Source organism: Podarcis bocagei (genome assembly GCF_964188305.1).
Source record: "Podarcis bocagei genome assembly, chromosome: 5".
NCBI lineage: Eukaryota > Metazoa > Chordata > Lepidosauria > Squamata > Lacertidae > Podarcis > Podarcis bocagei.
In genome coordinates, this window is record NC_138129.1 from 28,822,793 (window position 1) to 28,836,768 (window position 13,976).

Sequence of the window (13,976 nt, forward strand, 5' to 3'; positions counted from 1 at the left end):
AAACAGCAAGTGTATTCAATTTGCTACCAGGCCAGGTTCAAGGTTCCTGCATGAACATTGTTGCAAAGCACCTTCAGGACCTTCTGTCTTGATCACCCTCTGATGACTTGTGGTTCCTCACACCCCTGAAGGTTCGTTGGCCTATTAGAAACTGATCCCTGTTGCAGGTCCCGTCCTGTGGAACTGCTTGTAGAGATTCCACAGGAACCATTCATGTCTTCTTTTAGACATTTCCTAAAAACTGTGTTACTCAGTTGACGTGCATTTATTCTTTGCAATGCGAATTCATTTTTAACAACCCAAATTTATTGATGTTTTTGTTGCTTTTATTGGAACGTTTATGCTGTGTGCTGCCTTGCTGTGTTTTTATGTGATTGTGGTCTATAGGTTTTTCATAAACTGTAAGAGCATTTTGTGTTGGATTTTGAAGAAAGAGGGGTGTGTGCCTCTTCCTCTTCGCCAGTCTTCAGAAATAGCCATTGCTGCCGCCACCGCATCTCCTGGGACCAGTGTGCCATTGTGTGTCCCTGTGAGTGAAGGAACAGGGAGGGGATGGCAGTCCTACACCAGCCCATTCCCTTCGCCAGCTGCAGCTATCTTGTTAATGCAGCAGTGCCTCATTTACGCTGGCAGTCGCTGACCTCCCACAATCAGGCAGAGCTCACTGCTGCCAGAGGAAAGGAAGGACAGCTGCTTATAAAGATAGCCGGGCGAGTATGGGGGAAGACTGAGTTGGTGTGGTGTGGAAAGCGATGCTGAGAAGCATGGGGCAATGCAATGCAATGCAGCTCTCTCCTCACTCCAGCACTGAGCTTCTTTCACCGCTGGAGAAAGACAGGCTATTCCTTGGTTTTCCAAATAGGCACACAGGACACCAAGCCTCATACTTCCTGGTTAGGACAGTTCGTGGACTGATCCTAAAGTTTACAAAGCCTGAAACAGAATCCCCTCCAATGCACTCTGAAGAGTTTTGAAGAATGCTAATTAAAAAGATTTCTAATTCTAAACCATAGATCCGCTTCTCTCTCAAGAGAGAGTAACACCATGGGTCGTAATGCAGAAATGTTGACTTTCTGCATCAGTCAATTTGTTATTTTAATTCTGAATACCATTTTATTAACTTTACATTGATATAACAATCCAGCCTCAAGGGCGTCCTTATTAAGCGTTCCTGAATTCTGTTCTTAATGGCAAGCCAAATTGCTATGCTTTTATCCTTTCCTCTTTGATTTATAAAGCAAGCAGTAATTACATGTGGTGGATGCGATGCCAGCTCAATCACAACTGTTCTTCAGAGATGTGAAAGCAATGGGGGGGGAGGGGTTTCCAAGTATTAGTCTCCCATTTGTAGAGTGGGACCATTCATGCTGCATGTGGAGATCCTGTGTGCCAGAAGGGGCCAAGGAAGAGGAGAAAAACTGTGAATCCCCATGTTCTGCGGGGAAGTACTGGATTCTGAGAAAGACCCTGAAAACTATCAGAAGTGAGGAATGTATATGCACACAGCCAATGTGATACAGTGATTAAACCTTCTGCAACCTGGTGCCCTCCAAATGTTTCGGACTATAACTTTTCCTTGAGATGAGTTGTCCAAAACATCTGGAAGAAACCAGGACTGGAAAACTGGGTTAGCAGACTATAAGACCAGTAAGATCCAGTTTCCGATCAGCTCTCTTCCAACCGTGAAGCCATTGCGAGGACTGGATGGATGACAATCCTGCCTTTCACCTCACAAGAGGCACTTCCTAGGTCGAACAGCAAAGGCTGCAGCCATCTGCAGAACTAGTTCCAAACTTAGGGAGACCTTCAAACCTGTGAGCTGGGCAATTCTCAGTTCAAAAGATGCTGCAGCAGCTGAACAGCCTTCACCCAAGTAAACAGAACCAATGCAAAGAAGCTGTGTTTGTATCACTCACTTGATGAGAAAATAGAAGCAAATTGATGTACATTGAAATAAGCAGGTTACGGATGGATGCTGTCCACCTGCTTTGCATATTGAATGCTGTACTGAAATCAATGCAGGTCAAATAACCTACCGTACATGTAAACTTTGATGTAGATTTAAATGCAACCCACAGTACTGCCCCATCTTAACTAAGCATTAGCAAGCTTGCCCTCGTCCATTCTAAAACCACCAGCAGCCACCTGACAAGGGTTTCCATGGGACTAGATGGGTAAGAGGTAGAGTTGTGTGTCACTATCATCAAGTTCACACTTTATACCAAGCCTCTAGGACAGTGTTCCCCAACCTTGGGCCTCCAGCTGTTTTTGGACTACAATTCCCATCATCCTTGACCACTGGTCTTGCTAGCGAGGGATGATGGGAGTTGTAGTCCAAAAACAGCTGGAGGCCCAAGGTTGGGGAACACTGCTCTAGGAAACTGGTCTTCAACTTGGAGGACCCAATACCAGGTTAGAGATGGTATTACCATCTAAGATGGGTGGCAACAGCAACAATGCAATTATAGGGTAAAAAAGAAATGGATCCCCAAATGAATGTTTGGCTTAAAGCTGGGCCTCAGGTGGGAAACTATTGAATACTGCTGATTTAGAAAACTTCCCCCAGTAGTTTCTTGTAGATGTTAAAAAGCATGAGGGAGAACATGGAACCATGACTCACTCCAAAGACCAGCAACTATGAGGTGGAACAGAAGACTACTGGAATTGATTATAGCAAGTTATCTGTGGGTTCCACCTTTTTATCTGCTGAGCTCCCATAGAGGCCCTTCACTACTCTAAAGCAATCCATTAGCTCACATTGTACAGGTGCAACATTGACAAAGTAGACAGATAAGGACCTGGTCCTCTGGCTGAGATTACCCACCCATTTAGCACATTGGTCTTCTTTTGTTGGTTTGAACCCAACCAGGTCATGGGACAGCGGAATTAAGAAATGGGTCTCCAAATGCATGTTTGGGTTAAAGGTTGCTCCCAGGTCTTGAAAAAGTTGAAGACTACTGGCAGTGTTTCATGCAAAGCGTGTCCAAAATATGCAGCATTCACAAGAGGTGGTGATTTTTAGACAGTCTGTACAAATTGTATGATCATTAGGCCAATCAATGGCTATTAGCCACAACAGCAAAATTCACCCCCCCCCCCATATTCAGAGGTTTCGTGGTGTGGAGCAATGAGCCTAATCATGTCCTGCTTGTGATCTTCCAAGGTACTGGGAAATTATCTGAGGCAGCATAAGCAGTTTTATTCTGATATATAGTTCTAGTATAGCTCCCATAATACTAGAACCCTGGGCCACCAATAAAGCCAAATGTTAGAAGATTCAATCGAGACAGAAGGCAATCCTTCGCATAACCAACTATGGCATTTGTCCCCCAATTGGTGATGGCCACCTTGCACAGCTTTAAGAGAGGGTTAGACAAATTAACAAATGTGTCAGACTCAAGCCTATCAACAGAACATGGCCTTGCTTCCATTAACACATGCCCAGGCTGCATCAATACTAGACTGATATAATGTGAGCGCTGCTCTGGTTTGCCAGAAGTGGCTAAGTCATGCTAGCCACGACCCGGAAGCTGCACGCCGGCTCCCTCGGCCAATAAAGCGAGATGAGAGCCGCAGCCCCAGAGTCTGCCACGACTGGACCTAATGGTCAGAGGTCCCCTTTACCCTTTTATAATGTGATCAGAATGGGTTTGCCTTTAAATAGTATTTAGAAAGGGAGGGGGTGGAACTAAGTCACCTGTAAGCCATCTTGGTTAATGAGTAGGGAAAAACATTTTAAGTAGGATGTAGTAGTACTGTCATTCACTTTTTCCTAAACAAACAGGAACATGCAATTTGAAATGCTGCATCCACACCCCTACGGACCTGTTGATGCCTTCAGGTTGTTTGGCTTCCAAAGCCTGCCTCAAGATTCATCAGACTAGCAGCCACAAATCACAGGTCCTTCTCAGTAGCAGTCACGTTCTCTGAAACTCTCTTAAAAGGAGCATGCAGGGCTGTTTTTGCTAGTTTTCAAGCAGCCCTTAAAAACTTATTTGCTTAAATCTGGATTGTATTCATAATATTGTAATCTGGATTTTAATCAACTGTGGATTTTTTTTAAAAAAACTGTTTTGTTTGTATTTTAAAATTTGTTTCAATAGTCGGGAGGGCTTATTCCTCAAACATGACCCCTTTAATGCCACCAATTACCTGACAGACTATATGCTGAAAAGTCTGCAATTTCATAAGATTCTCTGTGAGAATGTGAGATAAAAGCTTAATGAAATGGTGAATATTATACGAAATTAGAGTTTTAACTGATATATTCAGATGTTGCCTGATTTGCTTAAAAGTGTATGAAGTCTTTCAGTGACAGCCATGCTTTGCTCCAACCCCAGCAGAGTAAAATTAGGATGAACACAGGTAGCAAGCTGTGGAGAAAAAAATATTTTATATGGCTTTTTTTTGCACTGGAGGTATACAGATGAGAGCTTCGCCAATGCAAGCTTTTATTGCAACTCACATTTTAAGACTTCACAACTATGAATCTATGGCAGTTGTAAAGACATATCTGTAGGTATGATACGGGTTATTTCCTTACAGGTGCTGATCAGAAAGTAATTCCTCCGACTGAAAACATTCAGATGTCCTGGCAAAATATATATACTGCTTGAATCTATTTGCATTTATGTGCCCAGTTTTGCTTTGTTTGTTGTGGGGGAGGAAGGGAAAGGAGAATGTTAGCCGCTTTGAGACTCCTGAAGGGGAGTGAAAGGCGGGATATCAAATCCAAACTCTTCTTCTTCTTCTTCTTTTCAGCAAGTAAGGTTTCCTATGTGACAAACCTAACATAGTTGTTGAACAATGATCCACACAAGTTAAAAGTCTATTTCTTCTGAACAATTTCAGTCATGGTCTGCAATTAGCACCTTAAACTGAACCTATAAAAACTGGCAAGAATAATCTGGAGTCCTAGCCACACACCTACCTCTGTGTGCAGCATTCTAGACAAACTGAATTATCAGGGCTATTAAGACCTTCTTCCACATTAATTCAAGAAAAGGGACAATTAAATTCTAGCTTATGGCCTAATTGGCCCCCTTTTTCCTGCTTGAAGCTTATGCTGAATACTGTATTTCAACAGGTATTTCGTTATGTCATCTAAATGGTATGCTGCAGTGCTTCAGTTTCTAATTTTAGGGCTGCATTTTTGATGTATTGTATTCTTTGGCCATGTACACCACCTCTGAACATGCTTATTCCCTGCAAAATACAAAATAACTTCATAAGCACAAAGAAAAACAACCTTATGGAGCTCTCATGGTGCTCTCATTATAGGTCAGAAAAATACAAATGATTCTAGAGAATAAGGTCCCTGAAAATGTATCAGCTTATCACTAGAGCTGAAGTAAAGAGGAGGGGCTGACCAGATTCTTGCATGATTGCTAAGCATCATCGGGGGAGCTGTGGGGCTAGTGAAACTTGTACTAACCTGAATTATTTCAGTTTTCAGGGCTTGGATTGCTGCTAAATGGCAGCTAAAGAGTAGACATTGTTATGAGTTTACCAAAAAAAGCATAAAGTTTGATAAACAATCTAAGTAAAAAGAGGAATCTGTTTCCCATTTCAAATAGTATTAAATCATTTGTGATAACATTTGTAATAGACCAACATCACAGGCCATTTCCAATTTCCTTTACTCGCATACCAAAGCTAAGGTTAGACTACTCTATAACACCATCTAGCAAATAAAGCTATGCTACAAACACTGGAGTCAATGATTTAATTTTTATACAAGTCAAACTACACATTGTATAAAGGTTACACGGCTGTGCTAATATTCTGTTATTGTTGCTAACTGGTTTGCTACAAACATTAGGGGAACTGATTTTATTTCTCATCCAGCTGCACAAATCATAATGGGAAATCTAGTTCTTGAATACCCATTAACACTAGAACTTAAGTTCAGTACAAGAAGTTTCATCAAGTGCCATCAATTTCATGGGAAGTCAGCAACCTCTTATAACTGAGATGCAGAATGTGGCAGCAGTTAAGACAACAACAAAACAACCAACCAAAGAACTTGGCAACTAAAAAGTAATGTGGTACCTTGAATTTCACTTGGTGTTAGCTTTATTTTGTTAGGCAAAACTGCAGCATGCAAAGTTAGAGAGGATCATTTTTATTAGGTTGTCAATACTGCCTCAAGATGGTGACAAAGGAGCAAAGAAGTAACTTCTGGCAAGTTTGGGTACAACACAGAAGAAGTGTTCCAATTCAAACTCATAGTTGGCTTATCAGCTTTATAAGCATCTCTGACCTGTTCACTAAGGCTCTCATGCACTTTTAGAAGCAAGCCATAGCCTATTAATTCCAGTAATTTTAAATAACGGAAACATTTATGAATAGTTACCTTTCCAAAAACCTTCTGCACTCAAAAGATTTTATATAAAACTCATTTTCCACTCCCCAGATTTCTGATGGGGCACTATTAAAAAATAATAATCAAGGATTTGCCCTAATTTCTACAAAAAGATAATCTTTTCCTGCTCTTTGCCACTTTCATAAAAAGTTTTAGATATTTCAAACTTTAGCGCCTCGTTTATGTGGTTTTCAGACTGCTTCTTTCTGCAACTAAGCAGGCCAACTTCGCCAATACTAACATAAAAAAGACCCCTGGCCTGGAATACAAATGTTCCATAATCATGTGAAAAGGGAAATGAGTTCCAGTATTAATCTTGTGAACTGGATCGTGAACGTGAGCGGGATTTTGAATGTGATCGTGACCGGGATCGCGATTCATTCCTCTTGGGTGGGGATTCTGACCGTGCCTTTGCTGGTTCATCCTGCACTGGCGAATTGGAACGAGATCTGCTCCTTGACCTTGATTTAGACTTTGCTTCTCCTTTACCATTTTCTTTTGGCGATCGAGACACAGACCTGGATCTGCTGCGAGACTTCTCAGACTTCTCTTTGGATCTGCTGCGGGATTGTGAACCCCTGTCAGATTTCATCTTAGACTTGCTCTTTGATCTCGACTTTCTACTTTTAGATCTGGACCGTGAACGATCTTTGCTTCGAGACCTAGATTTAGAGCTTTTCAAAAGAACAAAAGTTATTTACTTATTGCAAGTCTACACACAGAAGCCCATTTGTTTGGACGCGTAGTAATTTAAATACCAATGTACAGTGTGAGCACTTAAGCTAGGAGAATATTTCTATCGGACACACCTCCTAATGCATTGTTGGCAAGACAGACAGATAAATTCAAATTCTCACCGAGACCGGCTTTTTGAGGCACTACGGGATCTACTGCGGCTGCTCCTACGACTTCTACTACGTGATCTCCTTCTGGAACGGGACCTAAAAAAGAAACACAGCAGCTATTTGGGCACCATGCACCACTGGCACAACAGGACTTCTTTTTCTTCTCTCTCTCTCTCTCCCCCCCAATCTGCTGAGAAGGATGTGCTGGGGACAAAAGCGGAATTTAATTGCACATACAGAAGTCCCAATCCAGAGTTCAATATGTCCTGAAGTTCCCACAAATTTATATTCTTGTGCACATATTAGTACAGCCAGCTAACTTGAGTAGTATAACATCTGAAGTGGGGACCCCTGTTACCCAGCACTGCAAGGTGTATTCTTCTCTATTCAGGGAAATAACTGCTGCTTATCCCCATTTCCGGATTTAAGTCATACGCAGAAAATCTTACAAACCACATCGGCACCAAAGATACCTTGATCTACTGCCAGAATAAGATCTTCTATGGCTTGACCGTGGCTTGTCTTCAACCAGCCTGATCTTTCGTCCATTTATCTCTGTACCATCCAATTTGTCCAGAGCACGCTTCATGTCAGAGTAAGAACGGAATTCAATTACTCCTTCATTTGTGCGTTCTTTGTGAGCATCCGCATAGGTTACCTCACCAGCTTGCCTCATAAAATCCTGAAAGAGAAAACTGAATTATTAAGTCTCTCCACAAACGTAGGAAGGGCACTACACTAGCTTCAGAAAAAAATCTCAGCAAGTTCAGCAAACTCAATACACATACTTTTCAAAGTTAACTGGCATTCTTTAAAGTTTATGAGATTCAAAGAGCTATCTGATAACTTGCTTTAAAAAGAAAAGATTATTGTGTCAACGTACTTTCAAATCCTGCCAACTACAGCGACTGGAAAGGTTTTCAACAATTAATCTGTATTCTGTGCGAACAGGTGGTCCATATTTATCTCTTCCTGATGCTCTTCGACTGCTATATCCTCCTCCACCTTTATTATACAAAGATACAAAGTTAGCAACCTTGTATAAAAGCAATGAAAAGTTAGTTTACTTTAGTTCACAAATTGCATTTACAGGAGTAGGACTTTATCTTTCTAATCCTGCAACAAAATTTTTAATTCGCCACATTTTATATATTAAGGGCAAATCAAAGACTAAAATCCTACAAGACTGTGCTCCTAAACTCTGTTAGAGAGTGACTGCTCCTTATTAGATTTACCTTGCTAAGTTTTATTTTACAGAACATTGTAAAATATAAAACTTAACTGATTACATGCATTTCTACATTTTACAAAAACGATTACTAGATTACACTAAGTACTTACATCACAGTATGAGGTATTTGGTGGTGGTTTGGCCACAACACACGCAAGGTAACAGTCACCTAGTTCAGTTTAACCAGTTTTGTCTAACCCTTGGAATCCTCACCATCACCCTGCGTCTAATGGCAAAAGGCTGCTGTCGTCATGGCTTCCGGTAAGGTCAGCCAAAGGGTCATAGGGCAAGGGTCACACAATGTATGGAAAAGCCATGGCCAATCAGGAAAGGCAGTCATCTTAGCCTCAGTGGACACAGCCTCAGCCCCACTGGTCACTTTTAAATTGAAACATCAAGGACTTGTTAAAAAGTTTGAATTGAACATGCAACAACTTTAAAAACAAACATACACATTTGCAAGAAATCCCACCCCCACCAGCAACAACCCATTAGAAAAGATATTTGACTGCCTTACTGCTCTTAACCATTATATAAAGAAGTCTGACGCATCCCAGATCCTTTCCAGGAAATGCTAAACAAAATGGGCTTTGCATCAGCATGTAGTCATTTTATTTCCAATTCAAAATAATCGGTTTCTGTGAAAGTCAGCTATTGCCACCCTCAAAAGTCCCAACAGTTACTTATGCTTCGGAACATGAAGCAAAGTGCTTCTGAAGACAATACTTCTTAAAGACGGCTGTGCCTGCTTTAGGTTAGCTCCTCCACAGCACAAACTTTCTCCGAATTGCAGTATTTGCTATGCAATATCTGCACGGAATGCATTCTGATTAAGAGCAGTGAGTTCTTAATACAACCCACCCCCCACAAACGCCCCCCTCCTCTGCTCTGAGAAACCCCAGCCTAATAAATAAGGACCCTAAACTTTTTGAGTGCAGCTTGGCACTGCGGGTGCCTAACCCCTACCAGAAAACTCCCTGGGCTATGCACCCAAAGGGGAAGAAGTGAAGTAAAGCCCCTCCTAATAACCCTGCCCAATCCACCCACCCCCAACAAGGGGCCTACGATCCCTCCTCCCCAAGCCCCGCCGTGTCCCCTCCCCTCCGCTTTCCCCACATCCCGAGGGGCCAGTCCGACCAAACCCATCCCCCCTTCTCTCCCTGCCTAACCTCCCTCCCGCCTGATCCCTCCCCCGCGCCCTCCCTTCCCGCCTCCGCGCGCCTGCCCGAAGTAGGCCGCGGCGGAGCAACACTCACTGCGGCTGCTGTAGCTGTAGCCGTCCCTGTCCCGGCGGGGGCCGCGGGCGTGCTCCACGACCACCCGCTCCCCGCACAGGTCCTTGCCGTTCAGCTCGTAAACGGCGTCCTCCGCGTCCCGGGAATCCTCGAATTCCACAAAACCATACCTGGGGGGGGGGGGGGGAGACGGGAAAGTTACCCTATAGGCGCGTCCCCGTGTCTATTCACAGGCGTTCTTATAGACATAATAAACACGAGCACGTCGGCGTCAGGCACGCGCGAACAACAACGGGCCCGGCCTGGTCGTGAGTCCCTGAGGCGCCGCTGTCAAAGGAGGGCCATTCCGTTCTCCCTCTCCGCTTCACTCGTTTCCTCCGCTGACGGGACAATGGGGGCTGCCGCCATTTTGAACGCGACGCCACGCGGCATGAGGGGAGGGGGAAGAAGCGGCGCCCCGAGCCCCCCACCACCCTCCGTGCCTCGCTCCCTCCCTTCCCGCCTTACTCGAGGAAGAAACCTTCCCCGCCCGCCGCCTCACCCGTTTTTCAAGTCGACCTCGAGCAAGCGGCCGTAGCCGCTGAAGAAGCGCTGCAGGTCCTTTTCCCGCACATGGTAGCTCAGGCGGCCGATATAGACGCGCGGCATCTCCCGCGACCTAGAAAGGGAGAAAGAAAAGGGGGAAAGAGAGGGAAGAAGGCGTGAGAGCCGAAAAGCAAGATCGGGCGCCGGCGGGACAAAAAGGCCTCGGGACACTCGCGGCTGCGGCCTGCTCCGCAGCACAATGGCGCCCCACCCCCGCGCGGGCTTTTATAGAGGTGGGCGGGGCATGGGCTGGGTCAATGGCGTGCGAAAGCGTCACAAAAGGGAGCCGGTGGAACGAGGGCGAGAGAAGAACAAGAGGCGCTGGGGAGTGCGCGTGCGCGAAGCTCTCCGGACGCTTCCGTCGTGCTGTATCTTAAGTTTGCGCTCCACCGGGCGCGGGGGGGGGGGGCGGCAGTTGAAGATCATGTGAAGTAGCAGTAGAATCGCTAGTTTGCGCATGCGCGTTGGCCCACGAGCCTAGAGCCGTTCGATTTGTACTACGTGCAGGCTTTGCTTTTAGAAAGCCATGGACGGGAAAGGGCGAAAACGCAGAGTGACGCCTAACTCCATTGACCCCGGAGTACGCCAACTGAATTGGACTTTTAGTATGTTGTCTTTTCCGTGCCCGCTGAAGTCCTTCATTTTATTATTTTTAAATAAATTTACTTTTAAGAATATTAGCTAGGTGCAGAATCGAAGAAATGGTACAAGGCATTTGCCATTTTTGGGCTAGTAACAGTTATTGCAAAGCAAGGTTGGTGAATGCAAGACACCAAGTAACAATGGATCCAATAACTGCTCCCCCGCAAGATCCCGCTCCTCATAAAAGCCTAATTTCGTAGCAGTTCGCACGCAGCGCATCTTCCACAATAACGCTTCAGCAAAACCGAATTACAAGTAGCAGACAAAGATGATGAGGCCATGAAAACTATTCTACATGGCAATATATAAAATGATAATCTGTAAGAACAATGGACAAGACAGAAAAACATAAATGCAGATGTTAAGCGGTCCATTTTTTTATTTCTTGCTTATTGACATAACTGATAAAAGCCTTTTAAGTTGAGATCTTTCCCAGTCTGCACCTCTACTGGAATAATTATTATTATTATTATTATTATTATTATTATTATTATATCACTTACTTCTTGTTGGTTTCCCTGGGCTCCATTGGTAGGATATAAATTTAATAAATAGCAAATGTGCATACCTTTGTTTTGTTAGAACACCATCTAATGTGGCTATCCAGGAAACCTAGCCCCATCATCTGCTGTCTTGTGGTCCTCAGCATCATTATTCTGAGGAAATGTGGCCCCCAACAGAAGAATGGCTCCCCACCCTGTTCTAGAACATGGTTTGTGTAGCTTGTTGAAGGTCCAGAGCACTGGTAGTGCTGAAGGGCCTAGTGTGAGACATAGCATACAAAAGGGCAGTGATGGTTGAGAGTTTGGGGGCAGCAGAATGTGGAAGAGCCCTAACTTAAAAAATAATAATTCCAAAATCAAAACTAGTGATTTTGTAGTGAGGGCAGAAGCAACTCACTGAGTTAGGGGGGTAGAGGGGGAAGGAATGAAGTTGGTGGAGAAGTTGGTGTGGGGCAAATACAATGGTGTAGCTAAACTGGTGTTCCTGCTTGTGTGTTTGCACTGCACCAACTTCCATGCCGCCTCTGCTAAGGAAAAGTGACCCACCCACCTTCCAGGAAGCTTGCATCTCAGCTCCATCCCACCTTGCTTCTGGGGGAGGGGATGAAAAAATTGTGGGTGTAGCCCCCTGGTGATTACTGGGTGGAGTGTTTGGCGCTACATAATTTTTGATTTTGATGCCCCTGTGCTAGATAGAGCTTAAAGCTTTTGGCAGATCTCTCAAAGCCCCCCCTTTAAATATTTAAACTTCTCTAATATTCATTACCTCCTTAGTATTAAAATGCACTTGTCATTGCTGCTCTCAGACACGCTGCTTCATTTTGAAAATATACAGTTCCCTTGGGTTTCTCTGTTTGTGTTTGTGACATTCAACTCTTAAGGCCTTTTCCAGAAAACATTAAAAGATCCTACTTTTTAATGCTCTTCAATTTGCAGGTTTCATCCTCATGTTTCATGGGCAAATCACCTATGTCTATTAACTTCACTAAGAAAACCCACCAGAGACTCCTACCTAAATCTCATAATGTGACTCCTGTCTCCTGGTTAATCACTAAGAGTCTAATTGCTGAGCTTCCTTGGAGGACGGAAAAAACGTGATTGGTTTCTGTGATGAAAAATATGCTCATTTTCTGCCACACATTGTAGGAAATGAGCAATTTACTAGCCTCAAGAGGTTTTACCAATAATCTAGATTGGCTCTGTGTTGTGAATAAGCAACATTTTCATTTAAGAATTTGTATGTTTGATGTTTTACTGCTTTTACTCACCTTTCTTTTTTTAATATACATTTTTATTAGTTTTTACATATATTTTCCAAACAGAACATATCATCTCATCTCATCTTATACAACATTTTGGCTATTTTAGCCTGAGACTTCCATCAACCACGTCTAATGATTTTCAAACCTCATCTTTTAATCTTAAATTTGTTATCCTAACTATTACTTTTAATGATCCATAACTTAAAATCCATTCTCATAAATCTTTTCTGCAATATTTCATACAGATCTCCTTATAAAACTTCTTGTAGTCCTACAAGCATAGTGAGTTGGTTACAATTGTCTTTCAGATATATATGTATATTTACTCCAATCTTTCAAGAATTTCTGGTCCTGCTGGTTTTGAATTCTCCCTGTCATCTTATCCAATTCTGCGTAGGCTGTCAATTTCATCTGCTATTCCTCTTTTGTTGGTAGTTTTTCCTGCCTCCATTTCTGTGCCAATAATACTCTTGCTGCAGTTGTCACATATAAAAACAGTTTTTTATCTTGTCTTTTAATGTCAGTGCCTACAATACCAAGTAAAAATGTTTCTGGGTTTTTTTTTTATAAATGTATCATCTCATTATAAATCATTTCCCAGAAGCCTTTCACTTTCTTACATTCCCACCACAGATGATAAAAAGTGCCTTCCTTTTCCTTACATTTCCAACATTTATTACTTATTTTATACATTTAAGCTAATTTCACTGGTGTAATATACCATCTATACATACTATTTTATTTTTTTATACATAGCAGTTATCAGTGGCCATATAGAAATCATAAACACGGAGGCCTAGGCAGCGCACTCTGAGGAAGCTTTACAGGGGTTCATCAACGATTTCCCCCAAGTTCTGCCTTACTATCAGCTTGATGAAGATCAGCTTCCTGGGTCAAGATGTCGCCAGCAAGACGTCAGCATTGGTGACCACATGCTTGAGGTGGTAGCGTGTGATATTTTATTGTATTTTTGGTTTTTATGGAAGCCGCCCAGAGTGGCTGGGGAGGCCCAGCCAGATGGGCGGGGTATAAATAATAAATAATAATAATAATAATAATTATTATTATTATTATTATTATTATTATTATTATTATTATTATTATTATTATTATTATTATTTGTATACCTGGACTCCGCCATAGCCAGCAATCTTTCCATCGATATTGAGCTGGTCAAGGCAGCTACAGCAATGGCTTATCTCTCCAAAAGGGGATGGGAGAATGTGATGCGAACAACCAATACCAAGATGAAGGTTTCCTAGGCTTGCATGTGGCGCACACTGTTTTTATGGTAGTGAATCATAGGTAA

General features: G+C 42.9%; 2 protein-coding genes across 7 annotated transcripts in view; one reads left to right on the forward strand and one right to left on the reverse strand.

The window, feature by feature from the left end:
- The window catches only part of LOC308588109 (uncharacterized protein), a 336,103-nt gene that overhangs the window by 172,364 nt on the left and 149,763 nt on the right, over nucleotides 1-13,976 (forward strand). The gene's annotated exons all lie outside the window — the stretch shown is intronic.
- On the reverse strand, nucleotides 6,109-10,487 carry SRSF6 (serine and arginine rich splicing factor 6). Its single transcript, XM_081195475.1, has 6 exons — nucleotides 10,217-10,487; nucleotides 9,697-9,845; nucleotides 8,093-8,214; nucleotides 7,683-7,891; nucleotides 7,222-7,305; nucleotides 6,109-7,038 (listed from the first exon to the last, which is right to left on the reverse strand). Exons 1-6 carry the CDS (start codon nucleotides 10,321-10,323, stop codon nucleotides 6,675-6,677), a joined length of 1,035 nt encoding a protein of 344 aa, XP_081051601.1. The 5' UTR covers nucleotides 10,324-10,487; the 3' UTR covers nucleotides 6,109-6,674.